The 19955-nt window shown below is 37.2% G+C and overlaps 1 protein-coding gene across 1 annotated transcript in view; it reads right to left on the reverse strand.

The window, feature by feature from the left end:
- SLC9B1 (solute carrier family 9 member B1) overlaps positions 1-2234 on the reverse strand; it is a 49161-nt gene extending 46927 nt beyond the window's left edge. Inside the window, exon 1 of the mRNA XM_032400918.1 lies at positions 1337-2234. Within this exon, the coding sequence (XP_032256809.1) occupies positions 1337-1405 (69 nt within the window). The 5' untranslated portion in view covers positions 1406-2234. The remainder of the gene's footprint in view (positions 1-1336) is intronic.
- Positions 2235-19955: the final 17721 nt, after the last annotated feature.

Raw genomic sequence — 19955 nt, forward strand, 5'->3', positions numbered from 1 at the left:
TGGACTCATTTCATTTGAAAAATTATATAACTGGAAAAATGAGAAAAACAGATCAAACTTTCAGAAATTTAAGGTTCATGCTCCCACTATTAATTATAGATAACATCCTTAGGTAGTTCATAGGTTAGCTGCATCTTCCAGGCTTTTAATGGTGGTTAGTCTAATTATAAAACTGCTGATTTAGAAAAAAAAAAGACATCTTAGTTGGTGAGAATATTGAGAGGTTTCTCCCAAGGTAAACAAAACAAGACAAAAAATTAAAAAACAAAACAGAGTAGGGTTAACCTTGAAATAGAAATCTTCAAATTTGTCTTATTGTCATCATGGTGTGTGTGTGTGTGTGTGTGTGTGTGCGTGCGCATGCACATGTATGCATGTGTACACACAGGCCAACACTTTGAGTGCAGTGGAGAGAGAACATTGCATTGTCACAAGAAATGGTAACAAGGGATAGGGGAAGGGACAGATTAAGGAAGTGAAGGGAAATATTTAACGACTAGGGAGGCAAAGGCAGCAGAGCAGCTGATGTAAATGAATTATGTAGTTCTTTTAATATCAAAGTTCTTTAAATCTGACCATGATTAATTTGTTGGAGTTCTGGTATAGAGACTTTTGTGGGAAGTCTGTCACTATACAAAAGGGCCAAGGTAAAGACACAAAGATGAATTTTGATTAGTGTGGGTAAAAGGTCATATGAGGTAAGACCATATTATTTTAAGTTTTATTATTTCAGAATTTATAATAAATTGACATAGACTAGGATGAAGTCTTTACAGACAAATAACTTGAATCAATGGTGAATATTTTAAATATTTAAAAGAAGAACTTTTGGGCCCTTAAGAACTATAGAAACCTCTATTTTAAAAAGTAAACAATTTTTAAAAAAGTAAACAATTTATAATTCTAATTATGAGCAATTATTACACAGTAAAACTAGATCAACAGAAGGTCTATATGACTTACTCTGTACACTTGGAAAAATAAAAACTTGGTTCTTTTCAAACATAGAGCACAACATTTTAATTAATTTGTCTTTACCTCTTGTAGTCTAAATTACTGAGTTTTTCCTAGATATGGCAAGAAATAATAAGCTGTATTTCCATTATTCTTGAAATCTGTTCTCTTTACTCCAAAATAATCATTAGTTGCCCCTTTCCATCTTTTCATTCCTTTTGCTCATTTCTTAGTACTTATTTAAATTAGTTATTTTTAAATGACCACTTCTCATTTTTTAACCAGACATATAATAGAAACCTAATAAGTAAACTTGAAAAATAAATTTTAAGATCAGATTGATTTCTATGTCATATATTACAAAATAGTTTTAGGTTTTTACCTGAGGAGTTGTAGATGATGGGGTGTTTTTATCCTCCAGATGTTCATTTTGTGATTCTGTGGTGTACATGCTAATATTTAAAAGACAAATAATTTGAATAAAATAGTATTATAAATCCATCTGAAACAAACATGGTTAAGTGGGATTAATTTTTTAATGATTTTTTATCAGAAAGTTGTATCACAGTCAAGTCAGATATCTTTATAGTTAAGACAGCTCCAAATATTCATTGTAAAATTAAGAAGCAAAATCATGTGCATACGTTTTAAAAACCATTATCACACAGAAATTAAATACTTCAGTAGTTCATAATGGTGGGTCATATCTTAAAAGCATGTATCAGAAAACTCAGTTCTTTATTTTATGCACTGAAATAATTTCCACCATTGATTTACTCTATCTTCAGTCACATTCCTGTCAGAAGAGAGTCCAAAATTTTTAAAAATTAAATATGATCAACTACATTAATACCTACATCTGTAAGTTACTGATACATACTGTCTTTATATGTGGTCCATTTGAAAGATCCATAGATCTAGCATTTAAACAAAATAAAATAAATTTTATTTTGACTAACAATGAACTAGAAAAAAGAATGAAATAGGACCACATCTGGAGAAGAATTAGGTCTGGAAACTTATTTTAAAATATCTATTTTTCTTACTTTCTCTGTGATTTTTGCTGTCTTTGAGTGTAGGAAGAGTATCTGCCATAAAAATATTTTTCAATTCTTGAGTTACTGTTGAGGACAAAATTAAAAACTTTAAGTCTGAATTTTTAGGTACTTGATAAGACCAAACCCCACAGTATTTCAAGTATCCGTACTTTTTTTAAAAAGGCAAGCAATTTTAATAATTAAAAATTTTAATGAAAAGGATCATTAACATTTGAGTACCTACCACATATGCTAGGTGCTTTACATATATTGCCTCATTTTAATGAAGTAAAATATTAGTGTGTAAAATCCTATAAGGGATCATAACTAACTTATGACTTAAAACAGAAAATAACATTTATTTTTAAAATCTTATGAAAAAATATATCTCTAAGTCCCTTTAAAGTAAAATTCCATTTTAATTAAAGGGAATATAAAAACTATTTGGTCATTAGAATGACAACCTGTCATTAACTGTTAGACTAGAAGTTAAAAGTGAGTAAGCTCTATGAACAAGGAGGGTGAGTGAAATCACCTAAGCTGTCAAGTTCTGAAAGGATAGGCTGAGGGCTAGAACCATTAAAAAATTTGAGCTGGAGTGCACAAGAGTTGCGAGGTCAGGACACAAAGTCCATCCACGCAATAATTATTGAATGTCTGTTCTTCTGGGTGAATGTCTATTCTTCTGGGCTCTGAAGATAAGCAGCAAAACAAAATAAAACAAATGTAGGTTTATGCTCTCATGGAGCTTATATTCTGGTTGGAAGAGAAAAACAATAAACAGTATTTTCAGATTGTGATTAAGTACTGGAGAAAATAAACCTGGAAGATGTTACAGTGATCAAGGTGACATTTGAGCTGTGACTTAACTAAGGAGAAACTGTGAGTCATAACTAGGCAGATAGACAGGAACAGGCACCAAGAAACCAGGCAGCATATTTTAAAATCTACAGCTATGTTGGGGCACCTGGGTGACTCAGTCGGTTGAACCTCCAACTCTTGGTTTTGGCTCAGTTTGTGATCTCAGAGTTGTGAAATTAAACCCTGAGTGGGGCTCCATGCTCAGCACAGAGTCTGCTTAAGATGGTCTCTCCCTCTCCCTCTGCCCCTCCCCCTGCCCCCACTCTCTCTCTCTTTCTCTAAAAATCAATAAATAAATCTAAAAAAAAAAAAAAAATCTACAGCTAGGCCATGGTTAGGATAGCAGGACTTGGAATCCAGGCAAGCAACCATGCAATAGAACTTCAAAACCTAGAGGAGTCTGAACAATAAATGTACATGTTAGCAGCTATAAGAGAAGTTTGATACTGTGTCTAGTAATATTCATGTCTGGCAACTACTCAATACTCTCTTTATATATCTGCCAAGAGAGGAATTGGTAATTAGTATGCATAGTAACTAAAAGTAAGGACTTTGGAGCTGAGATAGAAATGTATTTCACTCTCCTCTTTATCTCTTAATAACTGTGAGAAGTGATTTATCTTTGTAGGCCTCAATTTCCTTATCTGTAATGATATAATATTGCTAAATTTATTGGTTATTGTGAAGATTAAATGATATAATAGCTGATAGAATCTGGATTATGTGAAGCACTTAACATGAATCATTTCCACAACACTGTGAGTTATTTGTTATTCTCATTTTACAGATGTTGAAACTGAGACCCATGAAGGGTAAGTGGTTTTCCCAAAGTCACACAGCTACAAGTGGCATAGCTGGAATTTGAACCAAATACTCTTTAACACTATTTAAATCCTTGTTAACCTTGGTATCATCTTTTTCCTTTTAGTTATTCTGGAGATGTTCCATTGTGGATTTAAGTTGCATTTTCATGGTGACTAACATTATTTTCACATATTTATTGGCCATTTGAATATTTTCTTTAGTAAAGTGTTCAAATCTCTTGCCCATTTAAAAAAATATATTGGCAGACTTTTACTGATTTTTTAGTTCTTTATGTATTCCAGAATCAAATCTTTTATTAGATATATAAATAGCCAATATCATATGGTAATTGTTTCATTTTTAGGGGAACTGCCATACTGTTTTCCACAGTGACTATGGCTATACCATCTTATATTCATACCAGCAATGCACAAGGGCTCCGATTTCTCTACATACTTGTCAGCACCTGTTAACTTTGTTTTTCATAATAGCCAACCTAATGGGTATGAAATGGTATCTCATTGTGGTTTTCATTTCCATTTTCCTAATGATTATTGAGCATCTTTGAGCCCTTATTGGCAATTTGTGTATCTTCTTTAGAAAAATGTCTAGTTTAGTCCTTTGCCCAGTTTTTTTTTTTTTTCAGATTTTATTTATTTGAAAGAGAGAGAGATCACAGAGGGAGAAGGGGAGAGAGGGGGAGAAGCAGACTCGCCACTGAGCAGGGAGCCTGATGCGGGGCTCCATCCCAGGACCCTGAGCTCATAACCCCAGCCGAAGGCAGATGCTTAACTAACAAGTCACCCAGGCACCCCTTTGCCCAGTTTTTAATTGGGTTATTTTTTGCTTTCAAGTCATAAGAGTTCTTTATATATTCTGGATATTAATCATTTACCTGATATATTATTTGCAAAAATTTTCTCATTCTGTGGGTTGCCTTTTCTCTCTGTTGATGGTGTTTTTCAGCACACGAGCGTTTTTAATTTTGATGTAGCCCAATGTATCTACTTCTTTTATTGCCTGTGCTTTGGCTATCTAATCAAAGAAATCATTGCCAAATCTAATATCATGAAGCTTTCCCCTATATTTTCTTCTAAGAGTTTCATAGTTTTAGTTCTTACAATCATAGTCATTTTAACAACCTTGTCTGCTAACTGCTAACTAAAAATTCTGGGGCACCTTTGAGTCTGTTCCTATTTTCAATTTTGTATCTTGGCTTGTCGTCATATAATATTGTCTAATAGCTAGCATGGCTAATAATTTTTATTGAAAGCCTGACATTGTGTATAAAATATAGTCTCTAGATGATACCTTCCTCCAGAGAGAAATATTGGAGGGAGTGGGGAGTGTTAATCATTAAGCAAATCAGAGACTGAGCTTGGTTGAGACAGCTTTACAACACTCATTTTACCTCAAATTGTCCCAACTCCTAGGGAATAGTTTTCTGAGAATTTTGCCTTGGATGATGTGGGGGGCGGGGGGCATCAGTATGATGGCCTCACTTGTTTTTCACAGATCAGGATACCTTACCACTTCCCCTTGGTTCACTCCTTTTGCCCATGCTTTACTATCCTAGAATAGCTGAATTAACTTCTCCACATGACATAGCTATAAATATAGGAATTGAGTGGGGCCAGAATCAGGCAGTCTGGTTCCAAAGCCTACACTCTTAAAATTAAAGTGCCTATAATATGGCAGACACCGTCCCACACATACACTAAATCTTTCACAAGGGTTTAGATGCTAACATTTAGGAAATGGCCATAATAAATCTATTTTGAAATAGAACTTTTTGGCTTTTCCATTTTAGAAGAGGAAACTATTAAAAATAAGGGCCTTAGAGCTTCAAAATAAAGTATAAATAATGAGGGGCACCTGAGTGGCTCAGCTGGTTAAGCATCTGACTCTTGATTTTGGCTCAGGTCATGATCTCAGGGTCCTGGGATCAGCCCTATGTCGGGCTCTGCACTCAGTGTGGAGTCTGCTTGGGGATTCTCTCCGCCCCTCCCCCTGCTTGCACTCTCTCTCTTTAAAATAAGTAAATCTTTAAAAAACAAAGTATAAATAATGAGTAAGTTATAGAAGGCTAACATAATTTAGAAATAGCTCATTGGAAGTCAATTATAAAAGTGTTAAGATCCCTAGCCATCATTTCATTGCCTGTGATCCAGCCTTCTACATGCCCCACACCTACCAACCCCTTTCACTGAGTAATCCAGAACTTCTGCTAGACTATTATCAAACTCTCAGCCTCTTATATTCTCCACCTATTTTCAGAGCATTCTCTCAAATTCTGTGTTCTATCTGAAACCAAGCCCTTCCCTTAAGGAAACTGCTTCCCCTATAGTTCTTACATTCTAGCTGTTTATTTGCTAGCACTCCTTCTGACACCCTACTGCTATTTCTAAACATTATTTTAAAAACCTTGCTTCTTTGAGCTTGTATAACTTGACAATATCACCTTCTCCCTCTTCTAGTCATTGTCATTTACTGACTTCATCTTGGTCCCTTTGCATTATTCACCAAAGGCATGATGAGCCCCTGACCCCAAATTTGTAATGCTTGTGAGTCTTAAACATAAACTTGGATAATTCATCTTCTACCTTGGTTCCTCAGTTCTTTACTTCCTTTCCACTAAAGGAATGTCCATGCTAGACCCTTCCATCATCTGAAATGTTCTATAACCAATAATTACTAATTCAAACATCTACCTTTAAAAATACTTTACCTTCCTTCAGTTTGCTTGTTCAATTACATTTGCTTCATCCCTTCCATTCTTCAACCTCATCAGGACGTGTAGTGGAATGATACCTTTAGCTCAAGCTTTTATCCCTTTCCCTCATTACTTCCTTTTGTATTCAATGTGTGATCTATCATCTCCAAAATATTACCAATATCCTATATTCTCTTGAAATATGATTATTGTTGTTGCACCTTTCTAGAAAAACCTTGATCCTGCACCAACACTATTATCCCATTTTTTCATTCACTTAACTGAGCCATAGAAAGCTACACTAGAGTAACCTGGCATCATTACAAATTCATAACCAACAGCCTCCAGTAGGCCTTTAAAATGTACCAATCCTAAACATTCTCTGTCAATTCACTTCCCCCAACAACTATTCCAACCCTTTTCCACTCTTCTCAAATCACAGATCCTCCACATATTCCCCTTCATTCTCAGTAGATAACCTTCCCTCCCTTTTCCACATAAAAATCTATCTTCCTCTTTTTCTTCTCTCTTCTTACATTAAAGGAAGTGTCTTTCCTCCTATCTAAGGCAATCAGAGCACTTGTATAAATGATCCTTCTCTGCCTGTACCAACTATCTCTCCCCTCACACTTCCTTTTAACTAGATCCTTCCCAATGATTTTTAAATGAGTTCATCTTAAAAGTTTCCCAGAAACTCACATGCCCATTCAGTTATTGCCCCATCTGTCTCTGTTCCTTTACCAATAAATGTTTCAGAGAGTTGGCAATTCTCATAGTCTCTTTTTTCCCATAAACTACTCACCCTTCATTGTTCTCTAGTTGAAGATTCTACTCCTTTCACACTAAAAAAATAGTCCTAGCAAAGTCATAAGTAATCTCCAAGTGATCATATGGCGTGATAAAACATTCTTCTTTTGGCTCTTGTTAAACCACTCTCTCATACCCACCCTGCCCCTCATTTTTCTTCTTATTCCTTCCCTGTCTCCTTTACAGGCTCAAACTTTTCAATTGCTAAACGCTGGGGATCCTGAAATTTCCATCTTCCAATCCTCCACCAGTTCACTGGTTGAGTGCCCTAATAATCCTCGCTGGCTTTAGGATAAAGACAAAAATATTTAACATGATTGTCTTAGTTCAGATTACCATAACAAAGTATCACAGACTGGGTGGGTTATAAACAGAATTCCTCATAATTCTGGAGGTTGCACATCCAAAATCAGGGTCCCAGCGAGTAGGGTTGAAAGTCTTCTTCTGGGTTACAGACTGCCAACTTCTTGTTGTATCCTCACATGGCAAAAGGAGAGGTAGAGAACTCTCTGGGATTGCTTTTATAAGGGTACTAATCCCTTTATAAGGGACCTACCCTCATGGACCTTCCAAAGGTCCCACCTCCTAATACCATCACACTGGGGGTTAAGATTTCAATATACGAATTTTGGGGGGTGGGCACAAACATTCAGTCCATTGGAATGACCTACAGGATTCTGCACGATGTAGTCCCTGGTTCCCTCTCTAGCCTAATTTCATACCATTCCCTATCCATTTTTTTTTTTTCCCACTCTTAGCCATTCTGATGTTCTTTCGGTTCCTTAAAATTGCCAGTTTCCTTCTGCAGGGCTTAACACTTGCTTTTCTCTCTAATTTGAAACACTCTCCACCACTACCCTCCCCTATATTTGGTTAATATAGCCCCTCAGCTCAAGGGCCATATCCTCAGAGAACTATTTATGACATCACCTCTGCCCCTAGGCTAAGTCAGGTCTAGTTTTTATATGCAGTTATAGAATCTAGATCATTTTCTTCAAGAACAATTATCTTAGTTTGTAATTATGTATCCATTAGAGTGATTGTTCAATGTTCTGAATTAGACTGTAGACTCCATAATATTGTCCCACTCGTTCTTGAGGCTATGTTCATTTTATTTTTCAATCTTTTTTTTTTCATTCTGTTCTTCATATCAGACAATTTCTATTTATCTATTAAGTTCACTGATTCTTTCCTCATTCATTTCCATTCTGTTGTTGAATCTATCCAGTGCATTTTTATTTCAGATATTGTATTTTTTAGTTCAAAATTTACTTGCTCTTGACTGTTTGTATTTTTCTGCTGTGAATGTGTATCTTCCCATTCATTACAATTATACTTCTCTTTACCACATGAAACAGTTATAATAGCTGCTTTAATATCTTTGCTAATTCCAATATCTGTGCCATTTTGGGTTGACATTTATTGATTTTCTTTTCTTATAAGACATTCATTTCCTGGTTCTTTATATGTTAAGTACTTTTGGAGTATATCCTTGACATTTTGTTGTGTAGACTCTAGGTCTTGTTAAAATCCTCTGAAGAATATTTAAAATTTTTGTTTATTTCAGTAGGTAATCAACTTGGTTAGGTGCAGAGGATAAGCTCTCTCTTACCTTCTGATGGCACTGGTTTCAAAGACTTTGTTATGCTGTCTTTGGTCTGTCTCATGTGTGAGCCACTCAGGGGTTAGTCTGTGATTTGGGAGTGTTTTCCCCCCATTTAATTTTAAGATTTTTATCTTACTTTAGTTCTTCAAGCCATTGCTATGCTGCTTTAGGCCTGTCTCATGCATGCACAGTTGGAGATGACCCAAAGCACCTGGGTGGGTTCATATGCAGAACTAAGGAAACTCATTCTCCAGTTTTTTCCTCTCCTAAATCTGTACCCTGCTATACCTCTCAAGGTCTTTTTTCCTGGTTTCTCTGGTCAGAAGATGGGGTTATTCTCTGAGTTGTAGTTGCCCATAATGTCACTAATAGGACCTGCCCTTGGGGAAAAAACACAAAAGGAAAACAACAATAACAAGGATTCCTCATGCTCTCTTTAAACTATAGGGTCCATTTTCCCACATCTTCAGGCCATAAAAATAGGTCTTCTATTGTAGTTTTGGCCTCCTGTGCTGTCCTTGCATGGTTTTATGACTGGAGGCCGTCTTCAGGTCAAACCTGCAAAAGAAATTCAGTCTTGTAGTTTTGACTCTCCTTCACAATCCACTTGCTTTTGTTTACTTTTCGATCTTCAGGTAGTTGCTTTTCACATTTTGTCTAGGGTTTTTGATTGTGAGCAGTAAAAAAGAGGTCGCAGTGGACCTATTACATCTTGGAGGGAACTGGAAGGCTGGGTGCTCCACGAGAGGAGGGACAATATCTCGTTTTATCCTTGATCTACATGTGGTAGGCACTCAATAAATATTTGTGAAATAAATATGGAATGAACTGAAAATTTTAAAATGCCAGATACTCAAGATGACAACAAAAACAAAAACATTTCTGCATGTTAACAAGAAAGGCATCTTTTGTAGAAGAGTAAGATATTCCAAAACCAAGAATAGGCTTTACAAATACATTAAGAAAAAGGAAGTAAATTATAGAATGAATAAGGTCCTTAATGATTATGCTGCAAATACAAACAAGAAATCAACAGGACAAATTAGAAAAAGATTCTCTTTCTATAGAAAAAAATTAAAGAGTGGAAGGTTTGAAGAATTAGGACCCTGGCTGAGGTAAGATTTTAAGATTTTTAAAGTATTTAAAAAGATTTTTGGTGCAAAAATGGAAGAAGATAAAGAGGAAAATCTAGATGCCTGAGTAATGTAGGGATCAGAAGCAGACTAGGCAGGATATATGAACCTTAGCTCTGTCCCCATTGCCCCCCTCTTTCTTTTTTAATACTGTGCCTATCTGCTTTCCTCTTTGCTCTAGATATCTCCTTCTCTCCATTTTCCTTTGGACAATTCTTGCTTCCCCCCTGGAGATGTCTTTTTCTTATGTAATCAAATTTTATTTTATTTTATTTTATTTTTTTAAGATTTTATTTTTATTTGTGAGAGAGAATGAGAGACAGAGAGCATGAGAGGGAGGAGGGTCAGAGGGAGAAGCAGACTCCCTGCTGAGCAGGGAGCCCGATGTGGGACTCGATCCCGGGACTCCAGGATCATGACCTGAGCCGAAGGCAGTCGCTTAACCAACTGAGCCACCCAGGCGCCCGTAATCAAATTTTAAAATGCTGATTTCCTTAATATAATATAAATTTTGTAATTTAAAGTGTAGATAAACTCATAAAATTTATCTTTCTTTTAATAAATTTTTAGGAGTCAATTTCTTGACAGAATAAATCTTGTCAACAGCTCTGTGCAATTATTTAAAATAAATTTGATATAAGCAAAAACCTACCTGTATAAATCAGAATTGTGGTAATCCAGGTGTCTAAGGATTACATAGACTGTATCCTGTTAAGAGTCCTCTCATTATATGTCTGGATAGCTGGCATAATGGAAAGAATGAGGGCTTTGAAATCAGATATATATTAGCTGCATGATCTTGGGGAAATTATAGTATCTGGTCATCTTTTAATGAGCATAATACTATCTACTTTTCTTACTTTGTGCTCACAGCTAGAGAAAGCAGAATGAAATTTGAGACTAGCCAATCAAATCTGATTTTATTAGACATTAGGGCATGATTTTCATATACTAACAAAAAAAGACTTCATAGTGGTTTATATTCTAGTATCTTTTATTTATGATCACTTCAGTTTCATTTTTAATTTTATGATATAGTGATTTCAATAAGCGTCTTTTTAAAACATATTTATTTATTTATTTATTTGAGAGAGAGAGAGAGTTGGGGGGGATGGGCAGGGAATCCCAAGCAGACTCCATACTGAGCGTGGAGCATGAAGAGGGGCTAAACCTCACGACCCCGAGACCATGACCTGAACCCAAACTAAGAGTGGGATGCTTAATGGACTGCGCCAACCAGGTGCCCCTCAATAAACTTTGTAAAAATCCTTTTTGGAATAAGAGAGAAATAAATAAATACATACTATACATCTTGCTATTATGGGGATAAAGTAAGAAGTTTGTACAGTTCATAGCAAAAGCTATGGTATTCAACTGATAATCTTTATTCAACTGATAATTTTTATGGGGATGTTATCATATTGCTAAACTTTGCTTTTAAAGTAGTGGAAAATTTTGATGGATTTAAGAGGTTCTGGCTTTATTAGAATGTCTCTTTGATTATAAATGTTAATGGACACAGTGTGGTATCAAAGAGTGGGAAATCTAAGCTTTCTGCTTTTAATCTGCTACATAGTATTGAGTAAATTTCTTGTCACTTCACCTCCCTGTACCTCATTTCCAAACTTCTAAAATGAGGTAGAGAGGGAGGAGGTTAGATGATCTGAGGTTTTTATCAGTTTTAAGTCTATGCTTCTTTCTATTCACTTATGGACCTACTGAGAAACAGCGTGCGAGAATACCAACACATGTTGCTTGGGATCTACCTACACATCTTATATAAATATGTATATATGTGTATATGTATGTGTATCACATAATAGAAACAACTTCTTGTCTTTCCTTGGTGTGTGTTCTTCTACTATATACTGTACTTTGGGGTTTATCATTTTGAAGCAATGTTGTGCAACGGTGACATCTAGTGACTATAACACCTACCAGCAAAATTTATGGCCAATTCTTAGTTCTCCAAATATGGATGATTCGCTCTGCGGTTTAGCTAAATACTTTAAAATCATTCTTTATTTCTCTCCCCTACAGATTTAAAAAATATCAATTAAGTTTGATAGCAGCATTAATAATTGGATACATAATAAGGGAAATTTCTTTCAAAAAATCATAATACTTAGAATTAAGTATAAACTATTCTAAGTGAGATTGCAACTTTTTTCCTTCCATTGAAAGCAGAACTGGGATTTGACTTCAGGTGTGTTTTAATATGTAATCCATGCTCAGAGCCACTATGCATTACTGACACATAATGCTCATTTAACATATATTTATTAAATGAATGTTAGGTAAAGCATATGCATCAATATCTATTTATATGTATTGCTTTAGGATCTTTGGAGCTATTGTTATCTTTCATACAAAGAAGTCTTTCTGAGTGTACATCAAAGATCATCAAGTAAAAACTACAGTATAAGCCTTTCTGAACAAATGAATTTGAGAGCTGTATCTACAAAGAGAATATTCTTTATACAGAGCATTCAAATTAGAACAGGACTTTTTGTTTTGTTTTGTTTTTGTTTTTAAGATAATGACTAGCTGGCATTATTATTTAATCAGGACAATACAAATCTGGGCTAAACTAGTACTCCAATTCAAATTGACTTTGCCACTGTTAAAATTCCTATAGTATTTAGTATTTGTTCTCATTAATCAGATATTATCTTGAATTTTTATTCTTTTCAGGTGCCTAGATCTTGTTTCCACAATAAAATGGTCAGGTATTCCAGGATCCAGAGCATGTTTTATATCCTTGTCTTTCCCTTAGCCCCAACCACAATGGTTTTTCTCACCAAATAATAAAGTTACCAACAACTTACCCAGAATCCATGGTTTTCCACGATATGGCATCAAACTACCATGGCTTTCTCTCTAGTTCTCTTGATTCTACATTTCAGTCACATTAAACTGTTAATTGTTCTCCCATGCATTTTTGGTTTTTTTTGCTTGTAATGCTTTACCACTGCATCTCTTTCTTCTTTGTAAGTGAAATATTGCTTAAGGGTCATTCCAATAGGACTTCCTGTAAAGCATAGCACAAACCTAGAAGTCGTCTTCCCTTTTTGAATTCTCACATCACTTTATCACTTGTCCTACGTTCATTCTAGCTCTCTGGTTGTCCTTTCTTGGTCTTCTTTTTCTCTATCCATCCTTTGAATGTTGGAGTTCCTCAGCATTCTTCCCTATGCCCTCTTCTCTTCTTACTCTACATACATTTCTTAAGAAATTTATTTTATACTCATGGCTCCAATTATGACCAATATGCTGATGAGTTTGGCCTAGAGAAGGTCTGTTAAGTTTCTTTTTTTTTAAATTTAATTTTATTATGTTATGTTAATCACCATACATTACATCATTAGTTTTTGATGTAGTGTTCCATGATTCATTGTTTGCGTGTAACACCCAGTGCTCCATTCAATACATGCCCTCTTTAATACCCATCACCAGGCTAACCCATCCCCCCACCCTCCTCCCCTCCAGAACCCTCAGTCTGTTTCTCAGAGTCCATAGTCTCTCATGGTTTGTCTCCCCCTCCGATTCCCCCCCTTCATTTTTCCCTTCCTACTATCTTCCTTTTTTTTCTTTTTTAACATATAATGTATTATTTGTTTCAGAGGTACAGATCTGTGATTCAACAGTCTTACACAATTCACAGCGCTCACCATAGCACATACCCTCCCCAATGTCTATCACCCAGCCACCCCATCCCTCCCACCCCCCACCACTCCAGCAACCCTCAGTTTGTTTCCTGAGATTAAGAATTCCTCATATCAGTGAGGTCATATGATACACATCTTTCTCTGATTTATTTCACTCAGCATAACACCCTCCAGTTCCATCCACGTCGTTGCAAATGGCAAGATCTCATTCCTTTTGATGGCTGCATAATATTCCATTGTATATATATACCACATTTTCTTTATCTGTTCATCTGTTGATGGACATCTTGGCTCTTTCCATAGTCTGGCTATTGTGGACATTGCTGCTATAAACATTGGGGTGCACGTACCCCTTCGGATCACTACATTTGTATCTTTGTGGTAAATACCCAGTAGTGGTGCAATTGCTGGGTCATAGGCTAGCTCTATTTTCAACTTTTTGAGGAACCTCCACACTGTTTTCCAGAGTGGCTGCACCAGCTTGCATTCCCACCAATAGTGTAGGAGGGTTCCCCTTTCTCCGCATCCTCGCCGCTCTGTTGAGTTTCTAAATAGTGTATTTAAGTACTTACTGTGTATCTCTACTTCATTGTCTTTACAAGCATCTTAAGCTCAATATATGCACAATTGAACTCAAAACCTTCCCCCACTGAATCTATTCCTTATTCAGAGAATTTCCTATTTCAGAGAATGAAGCCACCATCTACCCTGTTGCTGAAATTAGAAACCGAGGAGTCATTCCTTCTCCTTCCCTGCTGATAGCCAGTGAGTTACTAAATCATGTTAATACAAGCTCCTAAATAATTGTAAATTTTGTCCACTTCTCTCATTACAAATTGCCACTGCTCCAGTCCAGGCTATCAGCACCTTTTCCCATAAGCTCTGTAATGACCTTCCAACTATTCTCCCTACCTCCAGTCTTGGGCATCCCCTTGTAATGTCCACAAAGCAGCATCATCTAAAATGATGATTATGGCATGATTATGGCAACTTCCTGCCTAATATTCCTCAATGGCTTCCCATAGACGAAAAATGTCCAAACTCAAACGCAGCTTACGGAACTTATTTTAATAAGGGCTAACCTTGTCCCTGCCTATCTCATTTTTTAACTTGTCTTTTTAAACATCAGCTATATTTTAGTTCTTTAAACCTACCAAGCCTCATATCTCTGAGACTTTATACATTCTGTATACTGTCTTCCACCCCTACACCCCTGTTTTTTGCACAACTAACTCTATATCAGTTTAGAGATCCTTGCTTTAGAAGTTCCCTTTAGGATGCATCCTTATCATAGCATCCATCCCTTATCACAGCATTAGTGTATCTCACTAATACAATTGCTTGTTTAACTATAATCATTCTATTATTTGACAAATATTCAGTGAGACCCCACTATGTAACTGATACTGTATTCATTCTCCTTTGTGCATAGATTTTAGTCAATACAGGGTATTGTGGAAGCACATATAGTTTGTGCTTGGGAGAGGGCCAAAGAAATGCTATTTAGTAACTTGCATTTACCTACTAGATTAAATCAGCGCTGATTTCATAATCATTTCTGAGTTCTTTGAATTACCTAGATGGTAGGTAATTATCTAATCTCATTAACTGTTGAGTTTTAAACATATAAAAAAAAGTTTTTGAATTGTAAAAGAACTCTAGCCAGCCATTACTTTCTACCTAGCAGTTTTTCTTTGATATCATTTTGGATATAATAGAGTATAAAAAGCAAAGAGACAAACTACTACAGTAAAAAATATGGGATTTATTGTCAGAACACTGTGGTTAATAATTCTGCCACTTACTAGGTATGCGTCCTTGGTTAAGACCCTTAACCTCTCTGAGCCTCAGTTTCCTCATCTGAAAAAGGTAGGTATAAAATCAGATGAGATAAGAGAAAAAAAAGCATAGCACGAAATGTAAAAGGCTACCCCAATGCTGTCTATTTATTATTATTATTATTATTATTATTATTATTATTATTAGAGTAAATACAGATCAGGTCTCCCTATTACTGGTAATCCCAGTTCTACAGGCAACAGGATTTCCAAATTCATCCTTCATCTCCACTTTACTATTTAAGAGTTAGGGTTTTGCAATTTAATAAACACATATTGATGGAAGTGGTTAAAAAAAAAGCCCCCCCCACACAAATTTAACAAGTAAATATTAAGGGGATAAGAGAGAAACAAAGCAGCAGCCTATGAAAATCTAGAATTTGGATATATGGATCAAAAAAAAAAATCAAGGCACTTTTTTTTTTAAAATGTTAACTGGAAGGGTAGGTGGCGCAAAAGAGTGATGCTGTGAGCCATTTATCAGTAAAATGGTAACCTATTGAGCTGGGAAGTCAGGATATCTGGATTCAAGAACTCACTTGGTCACTAACTTACCACTAATAACCAGGTAGCCAACCCTCCCAACAGTCTGGTCTTATGACTCCTTGGCTACTATGATCTTTTCCCTCACACCATCTCAGCTACCCACTCACAAGGCCACAAATCTCAAATGGGCACTTGATCCTGCCCAGCTATGCTACTGTGCTTCTCTAGTATTGCTATAGACTGAATATTTATGTCCCCTCAAAATTCATATGTTGAAATCCTAACCCCTAATGTGATGGCATTAGGAGGTGGGGGTCTTTGGTATATGATTAGGTCATGAGGACAGAACCCTCATGAATGGGATTAGTTTCCTTAATAAGAGTTCCTGAGAGCTCCCTAATCCCTTCTGGCTATCTGTGAACCAGGACTAGGGCTCTCACCAGACACTGATTCTGCCAGCACCTTGATCTTGGACTTCCCAGCCTCTAGAACTATGAGAAATAAAATTGTTTATAAGCTACCTAGTCTATGCTATTTTGTTAGAGCAGCCTAAGACAAGTATGACTGCCTTCTGTCCTCTAAAATGACTATTTTATGGGGCATCTGGGTGGCTCAGTCGGTTAGGTGCCTGCCTTTAGCTCAGGTCATGATCCCAGAGTCCCTGGGATTGAGCCTCGCATTGGGCTCCTTTCTCCAGGGAGCCTGCTTCTCCCTCTCCCTCTGCCTGCCGCTCCCCCCTGCTTGTGTTCTCTCTCTCAAATAAATAAATAAAATCTTAAAAATATAAAATAAAATAAAATGACTATTTTATGCCTTCTTTTCACCCCTTAAGCCTCCTACCCAAACATTCTTCCTTTTCTCTCCTTACTGATCTAGCCTCAGACCTTCTACTTTGAGAAACTCTCTCCTGAGATCACTGAATCTATTCATCTATCTGCATCTCTACCTATACTCACTGCCTTTCTTTCTATTACTATAAATTTTATGTTCATGTTTCTGAGCCAACACGTCTACATATTCCCTGGATCCCATTCTCTCTTGTTTTCTCAAATACTTCATTCTTAAAACATATACATTCTCTCTTATACTATAATTTTTCTCCTCTACTGGATAATTCCCATTAGCCTAAAAACACACTTCAGTATTCTCATCTTTGAAAATTCTACTTTGACCCCACATATTCCTCTATTACCTGCATTTCGCAGCTCTTCTTCATGAAATATCTTGAGATATCTGTACTGCTATGTCTATTTCTTCACATTACATTTTCTCTTCATTGTGCTTGTCAAGGCACATAACTACTACATGTTGCCAAAATCCAATGGTCAGATCTCTTTTTTTATTTGAATTTTCAGCATGTTTCAATAATACTGGCCATGCTTTGTTGTCTTGGCTTTTAAGTCACCGCATTCTTTGGGTTTTCTTCCTACTTCACTGGCTACTCTTTCTCCACCTCCTTTGCTTGCTTCTTTTCCTCTGCTTTACCTCTAATCATTGGAATGCTCTATGAAAACACTTTCTCCAGGTAATTTTTTCTACATGCTGATGTTTCTCAACTTTGTGTCTTTGGTTCCTTACACAGAACTCAAGACACAGAACTTACTTTAGATTTCTGATAAGCATATCAAACTTAAGGTGAGCAAAATAAAAACAACCCTCCCCCAACACACACACACACACACACACACACACACACACACTCATTTTCTTTAGTCTTTTTCATTTAGTAAATGGCACAACCATCCACTCAAATTCAAGAGAAAAGCCTAGGAGCTTCTCTTTTTTTCTCACCCCTATATTCATAATATCACCAAGTCTGTAGATTCTGCCTCCAAATACATCTCATATCCATCCACTTCTTATACCACTCTAGCCCAAACTACTGTCATTCCTTCCTGGATCACAACTATCTTCTGCTACTAATCTTCTCCCGCAATCCCTATGATCCATTAACCACATAATAGGCAGAACACATCTTTTTTCAATGTAAATCAGATTATATTACTCCCTTTCAGAAGAACTCTTTGCTGGTTTATCATCACACTTGAAATGGATTCCAAACTTATTCCATGGGTAGATCTCCATGGTCTATTCAAAGCCCTGTATGATTTGGCTCCTACCTATCTCTTCAAGGTCATATTATACCACTTTATCCATATTCCAGCTATAGCAGTCTTATGGTGTTCCTTGAAAGCTACCGTAGGATTTTTGCAATTGGAGTTTCCTTCAACTGGAATGCTCTGATCCTAAATATTTCTGTGGCTGGCTTTTTTAGATCACTGAGGTCTCAGCACAAATGTTAGCTCTTCAGAGAGCCCTTCCTTAACCAATCAATCTAAAGCAACTTCTTCCCCAGTATCTCTCTCACTTCATACTGTTTTACTTCTTCACGTCACTTAACATTATCCAAATTTTCCTTGTTCATATCTTGTTTCCTTTTTCACTAAATTTTATGAGAACAGGAATCTTGCCAGTCTTTCTTACCATTGTATTCAGAATAATGGCAAAATAGTAGTTCCCTAAAGATATTTAATAAAAGCCTGTTCCTGAGTGAGTCACTCGACCTCTCTCACATTTGTGAACTTATGAGTGCTAGGCTTAGCTCTGGGTCCAGGGAATACAAAGGCGAATAAGGCATGGCTCCTTGAGGATCTCATACATTCATCCCTTCAACAAATATTTACTGAATGTATATTATACTAAGTTCCAGGTACTGTTTAATCTGTGTTTAGTTCCCTCCTCAGTAAAATGGAGTTTTGTTAACCAACTCCATCTCACAGAAATGTATAAACAGGATGAATATGAAAATAATGTACAAAATGAGATGTAGCATAAACATGTTATTTATATAGTACTATTTACTGCACTTGCCTCTTTCCTTTGGTCCGGTAATGGGCGGGAACTCATGACAAGAGACAGCCAACTGATAAAAACAGCTATATAAATTTTGGTACTCACTGAAGGCAATAAATATGAATGCCCTTTTCATGGGCACATAGTAACTAAACCATCTGGGGTCATGAATTCTTTAGTTGTGATAGTAACAAGTGTTAATTTTCCACAGTGCTGTTGCACAAATAACCATTCTATTTACCCTTATGGAAAATTAGGGAGACCCGGGTCAATTGCTCCTCTCCATCGCACCATCTAATTTTTCATAGGCTCTAGGACACACATAGAGGGGCGTCAGGGACCTGGTATGGGCCTGCAGAGCTCTTACGACTCTTGAATGATGTACCGGACACCTGGTACCTGTGCAACAACTGTCCTTAATCCTTCAAAAGCACTGATCTAAAGGGCTTGTCCACTGTGATAAAGCCAACAGAAATAGGCTGGGGACGGGGCAACTGAGAGGAGGGTAAGTTAGGGAGGAAAGCCTTCCCGGGATAAGCAACGAACCCTGGAACACACCTCCGGTCACAGGAGCATGTTAAGGTTCATTTGCAGATATTCACCATTTGTACAGCCGTCCGCCCTTAATAAAATTAATTTTGCAGTCAGTCTTGACTGACAGACCTCTTTTTTCTTACTTGCGAATTACCTGTAAAATGAGAGAAACAGAGGAGGAAGGGAAAGAATAAAGAAGAGATGTCGGGTGAGGGAGTAAAGAAACGAGTCAGGGTGGAGGAGAGAAAAGGGTCTGTGGCTGTTTCGCCAGTCTCTGACAAAGGAGCCATGAATCCTCCTGAAGCGGGAGGAAAGGAGTCCCTCGGGTCCACAGGAAGGGAAGGACGGCGCGAGACGAGGGACCAGTCGAGCCCAAGGGCCTGGAAAGGGACGGAGTTGAGAAAAATGGACCGTACCTACAATTCCTTCAGCATCCCTCGCTACCCCGGGAGCGGCCCTGGCGCCCAGCAACCGCCGCGTACAGCACGCGCCGCGCTGGGGCGGGGGGGTGGTGGAGAGATGCGGGGGAGGGGGCGTGAAAGCCGCCAGGACCCGACCCCCGCGCGGGCAGCTGGGGCCAGGCTAATGGCCGCTGGCTCAGCGGAGGGCGGCGGGGCGGGGTCTGGGCGGGGCTGGCGGGGTCTGGGCGGGGCTGGCGGGG

The sequence above is a fragment of the Phoca vitulina genome, unplaced genomic scaffold (assembly GCF_004348235.1).
Source record: "Phoca vitulina isolate PV1807 unplaced genomic scaffold, GSC_HSeal_1.0 scaffold3, whole genome shotgun sequence".
NCBI classification, from domain to species: Eukaryota; Metazoa; Chordata; class Mammalia; order Carnivora; family Phocidae; genus Phoca; species Phoca vitulina.